Genomic DNA, 23007 nt, shown 5'->3' with positions numbered 1-23007 from the left:
GTGCCTTAACTCGTATTGTAATGTTGTTAAAGGTTAGATTTGACAAATCTGCGCGTCATCGTGGATAGTACATTAGTGCAAGTCATATTCATATGTCATATGTAACAAGTGAACTTTGTGATATTGTAAACTTCCTATTTTGCTACACCCTTTGGTATGCAAACAAAGATCTCTATCGATTTTGAGGTCTGTATTAGTAGATAGGCATTTTAAAGGTTCTGTACCTCGAAAGGACAAAACTGAAAAAAAGGAAAAAAGTCTGTCTGTCAAGACCCTTTTTCTCAGGAAAACGTGGATGTATCAAGCTGGAATATCATATACTCAGGTCTACTGTCCCTTAAAGCTGTGAAATAATCAAACTTCTAAAGTCAACGCAATCAAAAGATACAGCCGTTTATGCCTCAAATTCCCGCAAATTTTCGACACTCGCAAGGGAATCAAAACCTGAAATTTGATACGAAGCAACGTCTTATAGCACAGAAAAAGGACTATAATAATATATACCTACAGGTTTGAACGGAACCCTCGGTGCGCGAGTCCGACTCGTACTTGGCCGGTTTTTTTTTATAGGTATGGCTAGGCTAATTTACTATCTACCCTTGCTCCTTATCATTTTTTTACAGGATGGAATGATTAAGTATGTTTTTTACTTACTTATTCCATTTTTATTTTCTTTTAAACAAAACGAAACGAAAATTCAATGAAACATTTTATTTAATAGTGATTTATCTATTTACAAATATATCTAATACTTTGGCATGAGTCTGTTACTCTCTAATAACTAAGTACTGTCAACTTTAAACAATACAAAAACAACTTAATAATACTTATTTTAATATTTTACACGAATTATCGCGCATAAACGCACAAGATATAATCAAAATTAAGTACATGATAACAAAATACTTGTAATACTTTGGTATTCAGTCTAAAATGGCACATTTTAAGGCAAGACGTAAATAACTAATGACAGTCAAAACTAAAAATGTAGACGTAGGTATAAAACTATTACGCCTACAAAAAACAACTTAAAAAACAATACCTATAAAAAAACCTAGAATATATCAAATCATAACAGTCGAAACAATAAAACTTACTTATAAGCACTAAAAAACTAATTTCACGTTAAAAATTATCAACAAATTGTATTTTAGAAAAATACTTTTTAACTTCCGGCGTTTCGTTATATTCTTTAGGCATTTCGTATGAATGGTTAACATAGTACATTCCCACATTTGAACTAACTTTTTCATCAGTTTTTTCTCTAAAAAACTTGTCTTGGTTCTCTTCGTATGGGAAGGTATCTTCGAAATAATTTGTAGAAGTTAATGATTCGTCTTTTTCATACGTATCAGCGATAGATTTAAAGGTATCAAAGCTTATGTCTTCTTTTTCTTTAGTTTCTGGTTTGAAGAACTTTCTGCCTGTATTCTTGTTTGGTTTCGCATCAGTAGAGGTGCTTACTTCATCAGGTTTAATCCTTTTACTTTTGTATCGTCTGTTCTGGAACCAAATCTTGACTTGCGTGGGTGACAGGTGTAAGTACTTGGCCATTTCTTCTCGTTCAGGTGCTGAGAGGTATCTTTGGGCGTTGAAGCGTTTCTCAAGCTCGTGGACCTGCGTTTGGGAAAACAGGATCCGTGGTTTTCTTTTGGCTCGTTTGTCTTTTCTGTCCGTCTTGTCTGAGCATGGACTTGTCGGAGTTTCTGTTGACAAAAATAAGACATCTGTAAGAATATTTAGGTGTGTACTGCGTGATTGCCTGAAAAGGTAAAACTAGACGACACGAAACACTATAATTTATCTATTTACTTGTTGCGTTACTACCTTACTACATAATAGAGTATCTATAGCAGGCGGCAGGATTTATTATATACACAATGCGCTTGCGACACCTTCAACTACTACCATCATTCATCAATACGCTTTTGTAAACGCTTTCTGTCTGACGGACAGTTAGCCAACTTTATTGCCATTATTTATCTATTGTACTAGATAAATAATAAATAAATAAATAAATAAATAAATAAATAAATAAATAAATAAATAAATAAATAAATAAATAAATAAATAAATAAATAAATAAATAAATAAATAAATAAATAAATAAATAAATAAATAAATAAATAAATAAATAAATAAATAAATAAATAAATAAATAAATAAATAAATAAATAAATAAATAAATAAATAAATAAATAAATAAATAAATAAATAAATAAATATTATAGGACATTATTACACAAATTGACTAAGTCCCACAGTAAGCTCAATAAGGCTTGTGTTGAGGGTACTTAGACAACGATATATATAATATATAAATATTGATAAATACTTAAATACATAGAAAACACCCATGACTCAGGAACAAATATCCATGCTATTCACACGAATAAATGCCCTTACCAGGATTTGAACCCGGGACCATCGGCTTCATAGGCAGGGCTACTTATGAAGCTATAAATAAGATAAGAAGAAATTATTGGCACAAAAATAACATAAATCATCACACAAAGATTAATATGTAAAAGAACAGAAAATTGTGCTAATAGGTCTTCACTCAGCTTATGTCACGAAGTGAATCCCAGGACACACTTTTCAGTGAAGCCTGGTAAGACTAAAACTAAAACTAGAATTAGGTGCCATTAATATCCAAGAAAACATAAGAATATAGTAAACAATCACAGCATTAGTCCAATATTAAGTAACAAAAACATAAGTATCGATCAATGCATAAAAAAGACAAAAAGAGCTAGACTACTAAAAGCATTCATAACTTCCTATATCTTTAATAGAAGAAGACACCATGTCTACTTACTTGAATTTCTCCTGGACACTGCCGGCAGCTTCTCAAACGTCTCCATGGCAGGATATTGCGGTGGATCCTCAACAGGTGGCACAGTCTTCTCAGCAAATCTGTCTTGAAATTGTGACGTCGGCGTATGAAGTTCTCTTTGAGGTTCTGTTGAAGATTCTACATGAGGCAGGACATACTGATCAAAGCTTTGACAAACGTTATGGCAGTAAGGGTTGTAGCTGTAATATTCTTCCATCTTCGGGTCGTGGTACGGCTCGCTCCAATAAGGCTCTATGTTTGTATGCATAGGGATATTTGGATACATCTGTCCGAAGTATTCAGGGCACGTTTGAGGCTGGTACATATATTCGTAGCGTCGTTCGTTCTTCCAAGTTTCAGTCCTCTCGTAGTTGTATATGTTCGTCTGGTTGATGTTAAGTATATCTTTGACGGAAAACGGCGTGTTCAAATGCGCTGTGTCTTCTAATTTCGGTCTATAAGTCTTCTCTAGAAAATCTTTCTTGTCCTCGATATCAATGTAGCTATTGTAGAATTCTTTGCATTCATTGTAGTTGTGCTTGATGTTGTTGTTGTTGAAAGATGTAGAGATCTCGTTGTGTTGTTCAAATACCTCCATCACTTAGTGGGTCACTAATAGACTTGTATTGTGGGCTAACCGTGGAAGACTGATGGCGTTCGAGGCGAAGCCAATCCAAGCGGACTCAAGTGCCATGGGCGGGGCTATGGTCGCATCTGCCCCTGTCACACGTATCGGAATCATGTATATTTGTCCTTCTCTCGTCCCCATGTTTACTACGGTAAATAAAGCGGGTGATTTCATTTGGGCGTAAGATATTTTGGGTTATTTCATGGTTAGTTTGATGGGTTATAAATTTGTGTCAATTGGTTATTTATAGGATTTATGCGTAATGTATGAGTTATTAATTATTATTAAGTAATGCTTTTATCGATATAAAAGTGTTAGGTTTAGAAACATTTTATTTACTTGAAGTAAAAATCAAGAACATAGGTATATGTGAATTATTAATTAAATAATAGAAATATATTTTCAGATTTAATTTAATGATAGTCAGATCCCAAAATAATCGAATTTATTTACATAATATTGTATGTGACTACAGTCACCTTCAATAAAAGTAGCTTGCACAAAGAAACGCAATAGTACATTACGATACAAGTGCGAAAAATAGGAAATTCGAAACGAGTGGTGATAAATTTAAACACTACAGAAGGGAGTGTTTTAAATCGACACGAGTCGCAGATTACCTATTCGCACATGTATCGTACAACGTTTTACAGTACATATGGCCCTTTAAATGTTCGACACAGTAACGTAATATGCTAATTTTCGTACTAGTGTGGTAAAGTAGCACCATATGTACTGTATAAAAATATCTGACAGCATTACTTAAGTTAACTATTTATAAGAGTTATTATTTTTTTACAAATTGTTGTTGTAAAGGTAGGTATGTGACTTAAACTGAGTAGTTTTAAATACTTCTTTTTTAATTACCTTAATAATAACTGAAAATTATTCAATTATAACTGACAATGAGATTCAGTCATCGCTGCATATACACCGTAGGCTCATATAACCCGACAGATTTTAACCACGCATTCCTGAGGTCAATAAGGAGCAAACAATGTTATATGACTTTTGGTCAAATTCGGCAATAAAAAAATTGTGTGTGTGTGTGTTTTGCACACGACACGTTTCGACTTTTCTTATGTACAGATAAATTTCGCGAGTTTCCTTTTAAATAGTTTAAAACATTAATGTCTGTTAGTACGTATGTCTAAACTAAGTCAAATAGTGGGAGGGTTCTAGCCAAAAAGGCGTTTTTCACTGAGGTATAACAGAAACAAATTTTCACAAGAATTGTCTTTATTTATTTATTTAATCTTTATTGCACAAAAGAAAACCTTATAGTAAAAAAGGCGGACCTAATGCCACGAGGAATTCTCTACCAGTCAACCTTTAGGCAAAGCAGAGATATTATGGGCGGTGCTACTTTAAGAACAACAACCAAATATAATACAAATTATGTCTAAAACAAAACCGATTTCAGAATACTTTGTATGCCATTTCGGTCTCTTAATGCGGTCTAGAATACACCTTTAAAATCTGTCGGGTTATATGGGCCCACGGTGTATACTGACTGCCCGTGACATCGGTGCCTGAGCATACACAGATGGATGTTAAAACAAAATATGTCTGTCCGGTGGACAGCAGTTAATTAATATCTTGTGTAGCGTGGGTTTATCACTCAGGTAAACAGAAAAGCAATATATTTTTCATTTCTCATGCTCTGAAAGTGGGTCGTTGTTGTTCTAAAAAGTGTGCAAAAATCACGTTTCTGCACTTTCTAAGTACGTTTTTTTTCCTTTTTTTACGATATAAGCAATTAAAATGTTGGTTTTAAATGGATTTCTTGTATAGATTCCATTCTGATAATAACTCCCCATTCCATAAATAACAATATTTTTACCTAAATTGTTAATTGAAAGTACTCTCATGAAATACTACTGAAATTTATACTTAAGCCGTGTTTTTTTTTAATACATTTGTATTTTACTTTCCTCGTATTCGAAATGAAAAGTAGAGTATTTAACTGGGTGTAAGGCAAAGGATATAGGTCATGCCTCTATATCTTGGGGTATGTCTACAGGAGAAACGTAAACCAAATTGTGTAATCTGTAGGACTTACCCACGGATCTGAAAGTCGTGTTTGGCGAGCAAAACTGAAATGTATGGCGAGAAACGGTCTGTGTCAGGCGAAACAATGGCCAACCGCCACCATTAACCATTAATAGTCGAAATATTGACACGCCACTACTTCTACCACGCCACTGCATAGCTCAAGGCAAAGATTCATTTATAAGACAAATTCATTCTTCGAATATGACAACACTTAATAATATTGACATAATTGGCGTTTGGCTTTGTAGGCTCGGTTCCATAAGTTATGCGTCAAAATTTGAAATAAGCTATCAAAAGTTGATGTTCGACAATTTAGTTACCAAAAACATTATGACGATTAGCCTAGTGGTTAGTGAGTTAGTGACCCTGCCTATGAAGCCGATGGCGATTTTTCTAAATTCAAATACCGGTAAGGGCATTTATTTGTGTGATGAGCACGGATATTTGTTCATGAGTCATGGGTGTTTTCTATACACGAGTATACACATATTTAAGTGTATATTATACTTATATATCATTGTCTAAGTACCTATAACACAGGTATTGAGCTTACTGTGGGGCTTAATAGTCAATTTTTGTAATAATAATGTCCTATAATATATATTTAGGTATGCAGTACAGCATCGTACTCGACGCCGTAATATAGCGCCATTCCGCGATTTACTTACACCTCACAGACAACAACTTTTGAGCTATACAACTCACAGACATTTTTTCTCCTTCTATTTTATGACTTAACAATGAATCCTTGGCCTAAGCTGAAACATTTAAAAGTCAAAACCCTGACTAATCTCACCTACAGGCATATCGCATTGCATAAAATAGGATCTTTACGAGGCGATAATAGGCGTTTTGTTTGAGTGGCGGAGTAGAGGTGCGAGCCGCGATGTTTACTCGTGTCCGTCGTCGCCGAGTGGCGATCAGGCGGAGTATTCTCAGTGAGAACGGGCGAGTCCATTTATTGATATCTACGTTCTTGGTCTACGATTAAAGCCGTTTGCTAGCCCGCGTAGCCAACATGCCAAGCGCTAACGCTCTGTCATATCTTTCTGTCACTCTTCTTGGCATCTTGCCACTGACACATTCTACCACTTTGGAAGTGTCTCTCGCGCAACCAATTCAGTTTAGAAAAAATGATATTAGAAACCTCAATATCATATTTGAAGACCTATCCATAGATACCCCACACGTATGGGTTTGATGAAAAAAAATATTTTTTTTAATTATGACGTATTAAAAAAAAAAATTACTAGATCTCGTTCAAACCAATTTTCGGTAGAAGTTTGTGTGGTAATGTACATCATATATATTTTTTAGTTTTATCATTCTCTTATTTTAGAAGTTACAGGGGGGGGGGGGGAGGGGACACACATTTTACCACTTTGGAAGAGTCTCGCGCAAATTATTCAGTTTAGAAAAAAATGATATTAAAAACCTCAGTATCATTTTTGTAAACCTATCCATAGATAGGTACCCCACACGTATGGGTTTGTTGAAAAAAAAATTTTTGAGTTTCTGTTCTAAGTATGGGGAACCCCCAAAATTTATTGTTTTTTTTTCTATTTTTGTGTGAAAATCTTAATGTGGTTCATAAAATACATCTACTTACCAAGTTTGAACAGTATAGTTCTTATAGTTTCGGAAAAAAAGTGGCTGTGACAAAAACGGACAGACAGAGACCGACATGACGAATCTATAAGGGTTCCGTTTTTTGCCATTTGGCTACGGAACCCTAATAGCATGAGAAAGTCATATAGGTAGGCTAGATAGGTATATATATCCCGCCCAGGCTTCTCTCGGGTTACACAAACCTTAACAAATTATATACATAAACCTTCCTCAAGAATTACTCTATTGATAGGTGAAAACCGCATGAAAATTCGTTTAGAAGTTTTAGAGTTTATACATACGCACAGTCGCTGCGGGGGACATTGTTTTATGAGGTGTGTATGTGATGAATGTGCTGAAGTTTTTCGTCTAACAGTTATGAGAGTAGGTACGGTCAACCAATTTGATTCCTAGGCCACTATAGAACCATGTCATAATGACTTCTACGACAGTGCTTATCGAGTGATGCATGTCATGTATAGAGTAGTTAAAGCGACAAGGTTCTATAGTGGCCTAGGATTTAAATTGGTTGACTGTACATTACATGCTGGTTCGAATGACAGTTGGACTCTGGATCGGTGCGTTTGGTTTGACACCCTGGAGGCCTGTGAAGTCGCCGCTGTTTGGGTGACGGGGCGTTACTATGTGCTTTAATAAGGTCATCCAGTGTTATTTGAATCCATGTATAAAAATATAAAATGCGTCCGCAGTTAAACACAATAGTCTCAATTTTCATATTTCCGATATAAACAAATAGATGTAATTCTTGGCTGAAAAACTTCTGCTTGTTTGATAGTTTATTGATGATCATACGAACTTCTTGAAGTGAAGTTCGATCGATATTATTCACTTCATTTGAAGATATAATAAAAAAACCGGACAAGTGCGAGTCGGACTCGTCCATCGAGGGTTCCGTACTTTTTAGTATTTGTTGTTATAGCGGCAACAGAAATAATTTCAACTGTCTAGCTATCACGGTTCATAACGGACGGACGGGCAGATGGACGGACGGATGGACAGCGGAGTCTTAGTAATAGGGTCCCGTTTTACCCCGTTGGGTACGGAACCGTAAAAAACTACCATTTTTAGGAAAATTCGATACAAGTCCCATTGTCAAAAAACATTTAATAAGACCTATTATTAATTGGCCTTTTATAGGTACCTACCTTTCACCTTGCAGATCATTAGGGTTCCGTAGTTTTTAGTTTTCGAGAAACAGAAAGTGCGTAATATCGGATTTCATGATTTTATTTATGTCCGTGAAGCGTAAAGCATTATTTTCACATTCATCTTTTTCCATACATGTTTCGATTTTGTGGTTGGCGGTGAGTGACTTGAGACTTAATGTATCTAAAATAGATACATTATTATGTGTGTATTAGTAGATACAGTCAGAGCCTGTGCATGTGTTAAGTAAACGTCATAATTTCATAGATGTTTGACGTTTAAAATAAAACTTGCACTGTCTTGCTACTTGGCTATCAAAATCGCTGCCAAATTATCGTGGTTTGACTCTACGACGACGTTTTGACTATAACTTTAGTAACAATAAGTACTACGTTTCGGATCTGAACCTGAGGCCTTATGTATAAAATATTTAGTGTTGAGTGTTAGCAAGTCAAAATACAACGTTATGCCTATGTTGTTCTGTTACATTTCGAATAAATACCGGCTTGTTTATATAGTACTAAAAGTACTACAAAGTTTTCACTTATCTAGAATAGTATGTAAAACGGTTTTTTTTTCTATAAAACAAAAATGGTCTTTCTAGCCTACATAGTTCTTGAAATAATGACAAACAAAAGTGCACATTTTGTTTTGTCTCTCCTGAAAAGTTGGTTTTTTTTCACATCCAACTATATGAAACTCGAGGCGAGACATATTCTTACGTAAATGTACAGGCAGGATCACACCCGAGCTCCTCAAATCCACATATTTGTAATGGGCGGGTTGATTACGTCCCTAATTAGTTTACATACGCGTTCATTAATCACCGACAGAGACGGTGCGATGCGAGCGACGAGCGCGGAGCGATCCTTAATGATCATTGAGTTGATTAATGATTCCTTCTAAGATAGTAGGTGCTAAAAGTGAGACGCGACGGAACGATGTGTATATAAATGAAAAGTTCTTCTGGAATATGTTGTTAGTAGGTATCAATAAATATATGAGGCCAATTCGAACGTACATTGTCATCAGAATGATATCTGAATGATGTCACTTGGTTATGGTGCCGTGTCTCGCTCACGTCAATACATGTACTCTCGCTTCAGTAAATGAACGATAACTAAATAATATCATTCTGATGTCAGTGTACGTTCGAATTGGCCAGTATTTAAATTAGATATTAGCTGTGTCAGCTGTGTGTGCAATATCAGCCCGAGCAGCCAACTTTCCAATTGTTAACGCTCCGTAGCGAACGAAACGGAACTGTCACTGTCGCACTAATATGGAGGAGTGATAGAGAGAAATGACTACGCTACGCTACTAGCGCTAGCGCTATATTTATTTAATAAACTTTATCTCTACTTTACATACAACAAGATATATCTCTATCACTCCGTCATAGGGCTAGATAGAGAGGTTTTAATACATATGGTGAAAAGAGTAAAATAGGAACAAATTTAATAGCTGTAGGTATATGACAATTGACAGATTTCAAATAATCTATAAAATGTTGACCCACGAAACATTATTACTGTACCAACCACAATCGTTGCTTTTAGTCCCCCTACCACGCATTTCACTTATAGCTAATCTAATACCTACCTATTGAATTTTACTGAATGTCAATGTTACCGCCTATCGCTTATGATATGACGCACACGCTACAGATCTAAAATATTGGTTTACGTGAACAATATATTATTCAATGTGAAATCTTTTTGAAAACAAAATTATTCGTGTTAATTTTCATAATTCTGGTGGTTCTAAATGAGATTAATTTTATGAAAGCAATCTAGGCAAGCACTGGAAATACAGGCTGAGAATTAACTAATAAATAGTATTGGGCATTATAATTAAGTACTAATTTAATAAGTTTAGTATTTTATTGCTATAACTTCAATAGAGAATACAATCTTATTTCTAGAGCCATTCAGATCGTGTAATGGCAATGAAATTAGTTTATTATTTTTATGGAATAGGACCCTTTGCAATGAGTAAATCCTTAAGGGGACCACTGATTACCAGTTCGCCGGACGATATTGGGCTGTCAGTCATTCGCGATTGTCAGGTTTTGCGAATAACTGACAGGCCGATATCGTCCGGCGAACTGGTAATCAATGGGCTTCTACTTCAATATATTATTTATATATAATATTTGATCTGTGGATTCATTCGTTAGGTTTCGCAGTAAAAGCCCTTTTTTCATACATTTGTGCAATTCGTTACAATAATAGGAAGTGACCAACACGTGCCCGATTTTTTGCCCAATAAATGTAAAAGCATCCGTTTGAAAAACCAACTTTAAAAGAACAACGCAAATTAGTCTTTATTACAATGCTGTAAAAGCTTGGTGGAATACAGGGAAGTTGTACGTCTGTCCCGTTTTTTCTGGGTGTCAGTGAGCCAGACGGCATCAGGTTTCATGTGGAAAGGTCAAAATAAAATATATTTCTGTTTATAGTCAATGGATACAAAGATAAAAAATGTGGTTATAATTTATAAAGGTATGGGATGTGGCGCCTGCGCGGCGGCTATTCGGTAGACACAATTATTTATTTGACAATTGACAAGTGCCGATATCGTACCCATAAAAGCTTTGCTTTTCTTTGGGGATTTAGAAATTATACTTGTTTATTCTAATTCTCCATTTTAACTAATTTTTGTCCTCATTTCCTGGTTGAAACAAACATAGTTTCGTGATTTCTTCTTTTTTATACTAATGCGGGGTTTGCTTTATTAGTTACACTACTACTCCATATAAGTAAACTAATTTTAGTCTACATTTCCTCGTTGAATCAAACATATGTAGTTTCATGATTTCCTCGGCGGATTTTTTTATTTATTTATATGTCTGGAGGTAGGTCATTTAGTTTAGATATTGTGTTGCCATTAATTACCTGAATAAATAAAATAAAATAAAAATACTAATACCTGGTCTATGTATTAAAAGATATGATGTGCGTTTTTGTGTGACGTGTATCACCGTAGCATCAAAGCCCTTGACAAAAAAAATTACACAACAACTATTACTGGAACTATTACTGGGTATGTGTAGTCTGTTAAGCCATTTCCGTTAGTAGAAACAAGCGGCAAATAAAAATAAAAAAAATAGACGCGAAGGGTTATCCTTGTAAACATTTTTGACCAACTATACTTAGAAAATATTAAATTTCACTTGCAGCAACCGTAAACATTACAAATATCAAATTAAGCGTTAAAAAAATGGCCAAGTGCGAGTCGGACTCGCACAGGAAGGGTTCCGTACTATTATCGATAAAAACGGTCACCCATCCAAGTACTGACCCCGCCCGACGTTGCTTAACTTCGGTGATTGAATGAGAACCTCGAGATTGGAAAGAAATATTTATTTTATTCTGTTTTTAGTATTTGTTGTTATAGCGGCAACAAAAATACATAATCTGTAGAAATTTCAACTGGCTAACTATCACCGTTCACGAAATACAGCCTGGTGACAGACGGACGGACAGCGGAGTCTCATTAATAGGGTCCTGTTTGACCCTTTGGGTACGGAACCCTAAAAAAGCTTATCTAAAAGTAACTATTTAAAAAAAATATAAAAATATATTTAAGACCGTTTACACCCCATAAAATACCTTTAACAGGCCTTAATCTTAAAGTGGTCAAATAAAAAAAAATGCAGAGCTCTTCAGCTAGAAACGTGTCGTTTTGCCAATAAAGTAGCAAGTTTATGATCCTGAAGTATTTGTCAAGTGGCCTGGTTAAGTTTGGAAGTTCTTTTTTACCTTAAATTCCGATCGCATATTTAGTTGATAAGTTGGTGCTAGGTATGGGAATGTAAACAATTGTATACATTAAGGTATATTCTTTATAATTTTACACAATTAAAAAGAATTTAATAAGTATGTGTAATATTATTATTTGTAGAGGTTATTTTTTTTAAAGTTAACGAGAAAGTTACTCACTTAAAAATATTAGTATATATTTACAAAAATACAAAATAGGTACAATTTACACAATATGTTTTTAATAAATCTGATGATAAATGGTAAATGTAGCTATACAAGGACGAGTCGCATTTTTAAAATGCTTTATTACAGTGCAAAGGTTAATACAGGTTAAAGCGAAGCTTTTGTCTTAAGCTCCATCCAGCGTCGAGTAGCAGAACTAAACAATTTTGACTACAGCGCCAGAACTATTGCGTGAATCGTCAAAACGCTACCTCGTTTGTGGTTTTAAGCTATACTCTCTAGGTGGCGTTAAATTCAAAATTCTCGTAACTTGGACTTAACCCGGTAGATGTCGTAGAATTCAAAATTGTCTTTATGCAGACTACAGAAAAAATATATTGCTTCCTTTTGAGTATAGATGGCGTATTCATGTAGTTCAATGGTGTGATTAATATGTTACGAAATCATTATTATTATTTTGTAAGTGATAAAAACTAATTGATACATTAAATGTAAAATGTTTCGTTTTCAACTGTTGTTTGCCAATGCGTTTCTCGAAACTAATACGAAATAATTTTCGATGAGGGAAAACTTCTTGAAGAAACGCATTATACGTGAAGTATTCATTCGCATTGAGCGACGACGTTTAAATTTTTTACCTATAATGGCTCCTCTACACGATGGCCCAGCGTAGGCCAGCCGAAGGGACGCATTTATGCGTTAGAGGGAGCAAGTGATATTGCTATCTGATTCCACCGCATAGCTGCGTCCCTTAGACTGGTCTACGCTGGGCCATCATGTAGAGGAGCCCTAAAATACTGACATGGAGTTGCTTCGTTGTGGTACCTACCTATTTAAGAGTCCGCAGCAAGCTCGGCCTAATTTCACCTTCCCATATAAACGGAGTTTCGCATTTTAAAACTACATAAACTAATTATAGGCATAGATATACCATATCCTAGTGTAAGTACAAAGTTTCAGAGTAATCTAGCTAGTCGTTTTAAAATGAGAGCGTTTGTATGGAGAATTGAGCTTGCTGCGGACTCTTAATTTTCTAAAAAATATTCATTTTATCGTCCAGTAGGTAGGTAGGTAGGTACCTATAAAGTAAGAAAACATCTGGTAAGTACTTACCTTCGAGACAAGATCGGGAGATGTTGAGGGGTATTTATTATTCGAGCAGGGTACATTCTTCGTAGATCTCATAGCATATAGCTCCTGCACTAATTTTATATTCAATTCTTTATAGGGGTTTCAAAACTTATAACAAAGTCTAGGCCAGACCTTCGTCTCTCCAGATTCCTTTTCGCGGGCCTGATTGTATGGACTGGGTACGGATAGGGTGAAATCTATAACCCATAGCTGTTTAATCTAATGGTTTTGTGTAAATAATACCAACTCTTCAGCGTTTATGCGATCCGGCTTTGAACGTTTTCTAATAGACAAGCATCAACTGATTATCTACAGAAATTTTAGACAAGCTCACAGGTTCATATTTTTTAGCATTAAGTTTAACATTTTATATTGTTGTGTAGATACATTATATATTATGCCTAATGTTGAAATAAACAAAAAAGTGTTCTGAATGATTTACTTTACCCACTTTAAATTCTCACATCGACATTGGCAGAATCATCAACACCTTGATGGAGCCATAACATAACACGAAAAATTGATTGAAATTCTCACATAAAGGATGACATTTAAGTTACTGATTGACATTTACATGATGACAACAGAATGCGCATAGTCAATGCAAGATAGTTTTAGTTTTTTAGCTGTTTCCAAACAGGCAGGCCAAGGCCTTCTTACAAAGTAGTATAGTGTTTTTGAAGACTTTTTCCGAACAATGTCAGATGGATATCTGTAGTTATAGGTCAAACAGCTTATAGGTTTTTACTTATATGCTCTTTGGGTTTTTATAGCGAACTAGTTAAAACGAATGCGCTCTTCCTGTGTAGGTCCAAGATATTCCTCAAAACATCATAATTTTGATGATAACCTACAAACTAAGACTGATATGATTGGACCTAGGTATATTTCTCTGGTTAGTCTGATCATTTGATCGGTCCATAATGCCGTACTTAAGCTATGCTATTGTTAAAATATTTGCGATTATGGTCTTCTCGTGTCGGACCTATTAGGCGATCCTATCTAATCAATATCGAAGAAATTAGACGATCATCATTAGGGCAATCGTTTATCGGAGGCCACCCGCCTGGAACAATCGACTGATTCCGATATAGGTCGAGACAGCAATTTGGTCGGCGATCGTCTTTGAGATACCCTGCTGGCTAATATTGACTAGAAATTTACTAAAGCTCCTATCAATATAAATGTTTTCATGCAAAAACAACCTTTGTCGCTGTGTTTTAAAAACTATTTTTAAAGCATGACAAGGTTGTGAAAGGAGAAAGGAAAGAAGTAGGTTGGGTAAGAAATGACTTGGCGGAATATGCAATTAGTCAGTAGAGCAATAATTTTAATGTTGATATTTGTTTTATTAGTTCATAAGGTCATCTATAAATCTTAATCATCTAAATAGTTGTTTTAGAAATAGTTCAAAACTAATTGTTTAAGGCTGCAATTACGTTATCATAGAAATATGATCATAGCCTAATGAGTTATTTAAATATGAAAAACCTACGACGGAGTAATTATAACATAATCATGTGTTGTTATTACACCATCATAGATTCTAGTTACGACCTAAAACATGAGAACTTAAACTTTTTAGAAGATACCTTGATAATTAAAACTTGACAACCAATGTCAAAACATGTACCCAAGCCTTCTATTTCGGAAAGCATTTCTTACCGCGCTTATTATCTATCATTTAAGTAATTACTAAACCATTCCCAAGAAAGCGATGACAATACTAACCAAAGTTCTGCATTTGCCTGTGCAGTATCCTTTAATCCGGGGTATGGTGTCCTACGCTGTGATTTGGCCTACATGCAGCATTGTCCAAGAGTACATAGCTAATGGAACTACTATTGAGAACGCAGACTGGGCCCGCGCCGCGCGTTTCGGATTCTTTGGGACTTTCTTCATGGCTCCTGTCTTCTACGGCTGGATGAAATACACAAGTCGCTTCTTCAAGAACAAAACCTTAACTACAGCGATAACCAGAGCGGTGATAGAACAGGTTTCGTATTCTCCTTTAGCCATGGCGTATTTCTTCTTCGGAATGAGCGCTTTAGAGCTCAAACCATTCTCAACATGCGTGAATGAAGTTAAGGAAAAATTCTGGCCAACTTATAAGATAGGCGTAATTTTTTGGCCTACGGCACAAACTATTAACTTTTATTTCGTCTCGGAGAAGAATAGGATCGTGTTTGTGAGTGCCGCTAGCTTCGTGTGGACCGTATATCTAGCTCACATGAAGGCAAAAGAACAGCGGCTAGAGATGATCCCGAAATTACTGGAAAATATAACAGATGAGGAGATATACGAATATACAAGAAAGGATGAGGAGACATGAATGTACTTTACTTTTACATGTCATGAAGCTGTGGTTACTTTTGCAAGCTATTATAGCGTTTTCTAAAACTACCTAGACCTTATTATTCTGATGTCATTTTGCTATGAAATGGTTCCCTACAACTTACAAGCTACAAATTGTACAGTTGCTGAGGCTAATATTCGTACAAAATAAACTACATCTGTTCCTTTCCATCTGTTTTTATAGTTTATAATTCTGTCTCGAGTAGGTTCATATTATAGGACTATGCCAAAACTGCTTGCTTCACACTTTTCTAATCCTGAGAGCGTTATCACATTGTGCGATCCAATAATATCGGATGTCGGATGATTCTTGGACAAATGCAGCTGCTTAGTGAGTGCCCCCTATGACGTCAAGTCCTTTAGAAAGAAGAAAGTTTGATATTTGGTATCCGAGAATTGATATCGAATCGGACAATTTGAAAACGCTTTTAGTGGTTACTATAATATCCAGAAACTATAACAAGTCTCCAGGCGTGTCTTAAACGAAGAAAGTCGATGTTAACATTTTTTAATATCCTACGCACATAATAATCTCTTGATACCACTTGTACCTAATAATTCAGAAATATCCAATGCCATTAAACTATTGATAATTTAATAAAGAATTTTATTAATACGATATTATTATAAACGATCTCGTCGGGTGTGGCTAATGGTCTTACAACATAAATCCCTTGTCAGATTCCTTCCAAACGGACAAAAAGAGGTAAAGCATTAGAATTAATATCGGGAATATATTTTGAAGATATTTTTATTGGGACATTAATCATGTTTTGTCAACGCGCAGTTAATGTTGCCGCCGGTAGGGTCCGTTTCGTTCGTGTTGGGCATAAAAAGAAAAAATCACACGTCCTTAGAGTGTATAAGTTTTGATCCATAAAGTGGTTATTTGTAAAAAGACTTAGAATGATGTTAGCGATGTGAGAAACATTTAATGTATTCTTTTTAACGGTACCGTCGCTTATAATATTCTGATGAGCGTCTGATACGATGTAAATAAGTTTTTGGCAAAAACAATTCAAGTTTCAATTGCTGACTGTACTTTTCTTTTCACATTTTTTTTATTTTTATTTTTTTTATTTTTTTCTATTTATTGACAATAACGATATACATAATGGATATATACAGATGATTACTATAACTAGCTTATATCTAAAATAGGCCCTTGAGGCATTGTACCAAGGATGCTGGCGGCATTTCCTCGTTGTATCGCAATACTGATACGTTGTGCGAGGAAGCCGCCAGCTCTTCGGTCACCAGTTACGTCAACCAGACGTTTCGCGATTTCTCCAAAAAACTTGTGCGCGCTGGGACCCCATGGACCTAGAGTTTCAACGCCAACTTTTCACATACAACTAATACTCATTGAGACAATTCAACAACCCCAAACACAATTAGTTTGCGTTGTTGTATCACAGTGGCCACCTCCAGTCCCTAACATCAAATCAGCTCCATGTCATCATAATATTGTATTGTCATCCGATTTCCATATGCATGTAAAATTTAAGCTCAATTGAAAATCGGGAAGTGGGACAAACATACATACTAACGTGGCAAGTTAAATAAACGCTTGTAAAAAGTATGTTTGTTTTGTAAAAAAAATACGTTTTAAAATTAAACCGATATATAATTTATCACAACAATATAATTTAAAACCTTCGACGCATACATAGTAGATATAAAAAAGCGGCCAAGTGCGAGTCGGACTCGCCCATGAAGGGTTCCGTACCTAAAACATTTAAAAAAAAACTACCTATTAGATCCCGTTCAAACCAATTTTCGGTGGTTTGCATGGTAATGTATATCATATACATTACCATGCAAATTTGCAAATTTATCATTCTGTTATTTTAGAAGTTACGGGGGGGGGGGACACACATTGGAAGTGTCTCTCGCGCAAACTATTCAGGTTAGAAAAAAAAAAATTAGTAACCTCAATATGACTTTTGAAAACCTATCCATAGATACCCCCCACACGTATGGGTTTAATGAAAAAAAAAAAACAATTGAGTTTCAGTTGTAAGTATGGGGAACCCCCAAAATTTATCGTTTTTTTTTTCTATTTTTGTGTGAAAATCTTAATGTGGTTTATAGAATACATCTACTTACCAAGTTTGATCAGTACAGTCGAATAAAAGTGGCTGTGACATAAACGGACAGACAGGCGGACATGACGAATCCATAAGGGTTCCGTTATTTGCCATTTGGCTACGGAACCCTAAAAACCTAATAATTGTTTTGCTCTGTTATACTAAATAGAACAATATTTACACTAGTTCTTAGTCTAATATTTATATTTTGCATGATATTCTAATGTCAATTTTAATTCTAACTATAATTGTAAATTGTTACCATAACTAATGTTAATAGCATAAAATAACTCTGTTACTTACCAATAGTGGAAGAGCGGTATTCTCTTAATACAAGTATTTACAATACTTAAAAAGAGATACTAGCACTATATGAACATTGTATGCGACCAAATAAATAATTTTAAATTAATTTAATTTAATGTACATCTTAAAGAATATTAAAATCATAAACACTCATAGTATAGCAATAAATGTCAGCGATTCCATCTCAAAAAAACCTTATAAAACATAAATATCGCAATTTTTTGACATTCTTTTATTGCGATCTCTCGAGCAGGACCCATTTTTTTCTAAACTGGCTACAAAACTCAAGTTTTATGGGAATCTATGGGCACCAGGCACGAATCGATTCGACACAGAAAATTGGTAGGTTCTAACTAATGGACGTTTTTGTAGATTTGAAAAGTGACAGTTGTGGATTTGATATTTCATGCCATTCATATTAGATGCATGATTAGATGTTTGAAATAGTAGTATTACTTTTTACGTTTTTTTTTCCCACAGGTATGATCAACTTCATCCAACTTGTGAGTTAATTTGTATTTTACTACGTCTAATAATACTTACAAAAAAATATTTACGATAAAACAGTCTGTTTGGAAGCCTACCCAATAAAACACTGTATGACCAAAATTAAATATTTGAAAAGCTACCATGCTTAGCGGTTATTTTATTCACATGACACGGGCAAGGGCAGCATCCGCTCGGTATACCCCTAACATTTCATTAAAATGTCAAAAGGTCATCTACGTGTTGGCTTCGGCTCCGCGCTCGCCTCCCAAAGGTTCGGAACACTATTGGAAAGACATACAAATAAAAGTATTTATTGCACACTACATAATAAAGATACAGAATTTGAGAAAATATCTAAATGTTACCTGCAACAATAAGCGGACTTATCGCTAAACGGGGGTGAATAATGAGTATTTTCAGAAAGCGGCTCTAAAAGTCCAGGTTCCAAAAGGAAGTAAACAGTGTAGGTACTGTAGGTAATTTTTAAATTTCAGAGGAACAAGGGGTGAACCGTTGTCCATACAAATGGAGTCCCGATAGACATCTTTCGATATTGATATTATGACAGAATTTTTTTTTTCAAACTTGAAATGTTGACATGACTTACTTCAAATTAGGTCCGGAAATTCTACGTATCTGGTGCGATAAGTGAAAATGAGTTGTAAAGCAACCGTCTTTTGTTTTTAAACATCAAGTTGTGACACAACGTCTTGGCATTCAACCATCAAATTGTTGTAGATTCGTAATTTATTTTTAGCTGTGTTTAAAAACCTACGAGTAAAACAAATTGACTACATTTTTTTTAAATTTCTTGGCAAGATTGAGAAAAATTTTATACAAATAAGATTATGTCAGACATTTTTGCGGGCTTCATTGTCCAACATATTATGGCAGGTGAGGTGACTGCTCGTTCGTTTGACTTTTTTCTATAACTTAATTAAGTAGAAACCAAACGAACGAACGAGATCGGTTAGCGAACGTAATCAAAGTGTAACAAAAAACAGTGGTGTCAATCCAAATCAATTATCACCCAAACCATTCTCACGTCATAACCATTCTAAAAACACTGAAAACGTCTCACATAAATATACATTTTAAGGGCTACCGGGCTGATTGGCGTGTATAAATACACGGACACGCGGACGGACAATGTCGCGATATATAACTTGCTGTCAACTGTTATTTATGCTCCTGCGCAGCTTGAGTTGCGAACGCGCGTCGAGTTCTTGAGAAACCAGCATAATGTGAGTTCCAAGTACCTATGCTTGCCTGGTGGCATCGATTCTAACAATCAAGCATACGGCCCGCTTGATGGTAAGCAGTCACGGTAGCCTATGGAGGCATGCAAGGTCTCTATTGTTTCCCATAAAGCCATAAAGCGCAAAAGACGAAAATAATGCATATTCGTTCGGCGCACAATAAAACTGCTCGTGATATTACTGTGGTGGCACACAAACATAGCTGCCTGCACCAGCAGAATATCACAACGTGTAACTGTGAAAATATCGAAGTGGTCACAGAACACATGTATCTCGGGTTAATAATCGACCACAGATTCAACTGGGGGCCGCATATTAACTATGTGTGCGATAAGTTAAGAGCCATTCTAAGCAAAATGTCAATCCTAAGGTATAAATTACCGTACAAAACCCTACGTATGCTGTACCTAGCCCTCGCTGACTCGGTGATCGGTTACGCTTTGAGTACTTATGGTAAAACCTATAAAACATATATAGAAAAAATATATAACTTACAAATAAGATTATTGAAGACACTTGTACCTAAGCATATCAAAAAGAAATACGAAACAGAATATGCACAACTTTTCAAATACTGTAATGTACTTCCGGTTCAAAATAAGTGTAAACTAGCCATACTAACTGAAGAATATCACTATGTTACTAAACTAAAAGTAAACAAAAGATGTACAAAACTAAGAAGTTTACAGAGACAAAACAAATATTGTAAACCCAAATATAATAACATATATGGCACTAGGCTGTATACATATATATTACCTAAAATATTAAACGATTTGCCAGAAGATGTTCGTGTAAAGTACTTAAATGGTAAACATATAAAAAATGTAATTAAAACGCACTTATTGAAATCAAACGACACAAGCTACTTATACTAAGAATCCTACAATGTTTACTTTTTTTTTAGATTAGACATAAGACATTAATATATGTATTGTTCTCTGAACTCCCCATCGGCACACAAACCTCCTCAAGGTTTTGCCTACGATGGGTCTTGTATTAAATTCTAGACTGCAAATTGTTTGTTTATTCAATAAATTAAAAAAAAAAAAAAAAAAAAAAAATGTATTGTTTGTCCGCATTTTCGTTAGCCATTATTTGGTTTTTCTCAGAAACGTGTAACTTTTCAGGATTGCGAACGTAACCTAACCTAACCTATCTATAGGATAACGTAAGGAAATTGGTGTTACATTGACTACAGTGGTTTTACATGCGCGTTGCCGAACCTTTAAAAATCTATACACTCCCATTTTGAAATAACTCAGGAACAAATTGTGCTCATCACACAAATAAATACCCTTACCAGGATTCGAAGCCATCGGTGTCATAGGCACACACTTCGCAAGCAATAAGATCACATGACTAGACAAGTCCTGAGCATCAACGTCGGCTCCAAAAGATCGGGCAGAGGTAGACTCCTTACGACCTGGATGTCCGTCTTAAGAAAGCCCAAAAAAAGGTCTCGACGACCCAGAACAGATACGCCTGGCGAAGAACGACGAGGAGAGCCGACCCAAATGACATGGGAAATTCTAGGCAAAGAAGAAGAGGTCTAATAGGCAAGGCACTACTGACTAGGCTAGAGCAGTCGTCATAAGCTTATGCTGAGGAAATGCTAATAAACACGCCCTAATGCTGCAGGTTCTTCATGCCTCGCCCGTGCTCTGTAAGAAATAGTAACAACGCTGCCAGTATGGCCTGGGAACCTGCACTATGGCCGTTATTACTTCAGCAAGCTCGTATTTTATATACTATACTTGTTACCGAAATCATCCTTGTTTTGAGTGACGTAAGATTGATTTTCTATTATACGTTTGCGTTAGATGAGATAATGAATTTGTATATGATGCCAGTATATTATTTGAATTCAATAAATAAAATAAATAGAATTATAAATTATTGTTGGAAATTTCAGAGTGCACAGGATGTAAAAATACATAACTTGTACTTGAAATTTAATATACCCATTCAAAATCACATCTGTATTTCCAGAAAAGAGGCAGGTTGCTGCCTACATACAATATGCACTTTTAACCCTTTACCAGGCTAAGGGATATATATTTCCCACATGACGCACTTCAAACATGTGTTCTATTTTCGATGAGTAAGACTGACATTCCATTGTCATTTTTGAACTGTCAGCCTGGTAAAGGGTTAAAGAGAGAAGAACAGTTTAATGAAGCTTAAAGCTTCAAAAAATAAAAATCTATAGATAAGTAGACATCCCTACAAGAAATATTCCTAAAAGAATTCACTTGCAACTTCATATTTCTAGCGCGAATGTTGAATGGTAGAGGATGTTACACACCGTGGGTAATACACACCTATAACCCGACAGATTTTAAAAGTGTATTCTGGACCGCATTTAGAGACTAAATGTCATACAAAGTTTTCTGAAATGGTCTTATTTTAGAGATAATAACAATTCTTGTGAAAATTTGTTTCTGTAATGACTCACATTACGTGACATTATGTGACTTGGTTTAGACATACATATATACATATATCTGTAATAAATAAAAAAATATTGACGCAATGTTTTTTTCGCCAAGATGTAAAAAGATTGTCGTGTGCAGGAAACACACACAACAATTTTTTTTCCTGAATTTGAGCAAAGCTCAGGAATGTGTGGTTAAAAGTTGTCGGGGTATATGGGCCCACGTTGTATCATCAGTGAGGCTTTTACGCTCTTGGGTGCCTTTCCACAATCCACAGAGCGAAGCTTACGCGAAAAATCTCAGAAATCGAGGTTTCGTTCTTGACACTTTCCTCTTCCAAAACTTAACCAATTGTAACGAAATTTCGGAAACAGAATGAAACTATCTGACACAGTAAGAAATTATCTCTGTTTGACCGTTATGATTTTGCGTTCATAGTTGCCGATTTTGTATGCTAGGCGTATACGGCGCATTTATTTGGCCGTTTTTAGTGCTTTTTAAAGTAACCTAGTTCTTATTAAAACAAGAATATGAAAAAAGCAAAACGTACTGAAATTATTGAACTCATATTTAAAAAAAAAACATCTAGGGTCAGAATCCAGAGAGGAAAATGTCGCGAACGTTTGTATGGAAAAAATTACCACTAATATTTCTTCTTAAGACTTAATCAAATTATTTTTCGAGTAGCACAAGTC

At 35.2% G+C, this 23007-nt stretch overlaps 2 protein-coding genes and 1 long non-coding RNA gene across 3 annotated transcripts; 2 read left to right on the top strand and 1 right to left on the bottom strand.

Annotated features, from left to right (window-relative positions):
• Nucleotides 1-505: 505 nt before the first annotated feature.
• LOC133529627 (homeobox protein Nkx-2.3-like) lies at nucleotides 506-13905 on the bottom strand. Its single transcript, XM_061867382.1, has 4 exons — nucleotides 13827-13905; nucleotides 13358-13658; nucleotides 2819-3610; nucleotides 506-1706 (listed from the first exon to the last, which is right to left on the bottom strand). The coding sequence occupies exons 3-4, from the start codon at nucleotides 3432-3434 to the stop codon at nucleotides 1126-1128; spliced, it is 1197 nt and encodes a 398-aa protein (XP_061723366.1). The 5' UTR covers nucleotides 3435-3610; nucleotides 13358-13658; nucleotides 13827-13905; the 3' UTR covers nucleotides 506-1125.
• A 991-nt stretch (nucleotides 13906-14896) lies between these two features.
• On the top strand, nucleotides 14897-16084 carry LOC133529758 (mpv17-like protein 2). The gene has a single exon (XM_061867560.1). The coding sequence runs from the start codon at nucleotides 15093-15095 to the stop codon at nucleotides 15705-15707; it is 615 nt and encodes a 204-aa protein (XP_061723544.1). The 5' UTR covers nucleotides 14897-15092; the 3' UTR covers nucleotides 15708-16084.
• A 3179-nt stretch (nucleotides 16085-19263) lies between these two features.
• Nucleotides 19264-21251, top strand: LOC133529778 (uncharacterized). Its single transcript, XR_009801213.1, has 2 exons — nucleotides 19264-19859; nucleotides 21005-21251. It is a non-coding gene; the product is annotated as an uncharacterized LOC133529778 (long non-coding RNA).
• The last annotated feature ends 1756 nt before the right edge of the window (nucleotides 21252-23007 follow it).

The sequence above is a fragment of the Cydia pomonella genome, chromosome 21 (genome assembly GCF_033807575.1).
Source record: "Cydia pomonella isolate Wapato2018A chromosome 21, ilCydPomo1, whole genome shotgun sequence".
Taxonomy (NCBI): domain Eukaryota; kingdom Metazoa; phylum Arthropoda; class Insecta; order Lepidoptera; family Tortricidae; genus Cydia; species Cydia pomonella.
Note: the sequence above shows the minus strand (reverse complement) of the source record. Positions and strands in the feature narration are given on the sequence as shown.

What these genes read in the sequence shown, in the direction of transcription:
- LOC133529627 (XM_061867382.1), bottom strand. Translation starts at nt 3,434, where the DNA reads ATGGAGGTATTTGAACAACACAACGAGATCTCTACATCTTTCAACAAC. An exon ending in AGTGTCCAGGAGAAATTCAA is followed by an intron (nt 1,707 to 2,818) that starts GTAAGTAGACAT and finishes TTTTGTCAACAG; the next exon opens with AAACTCCGACAAGTCCATGC.
- LOC133529758 (XM_061867560.1), top strand. Translation starts at nt 15,093, where the DNA reads ATGACAATACTAACCAAAGTTCTGCATTTGCCTGTGCAGTATCCTTTA.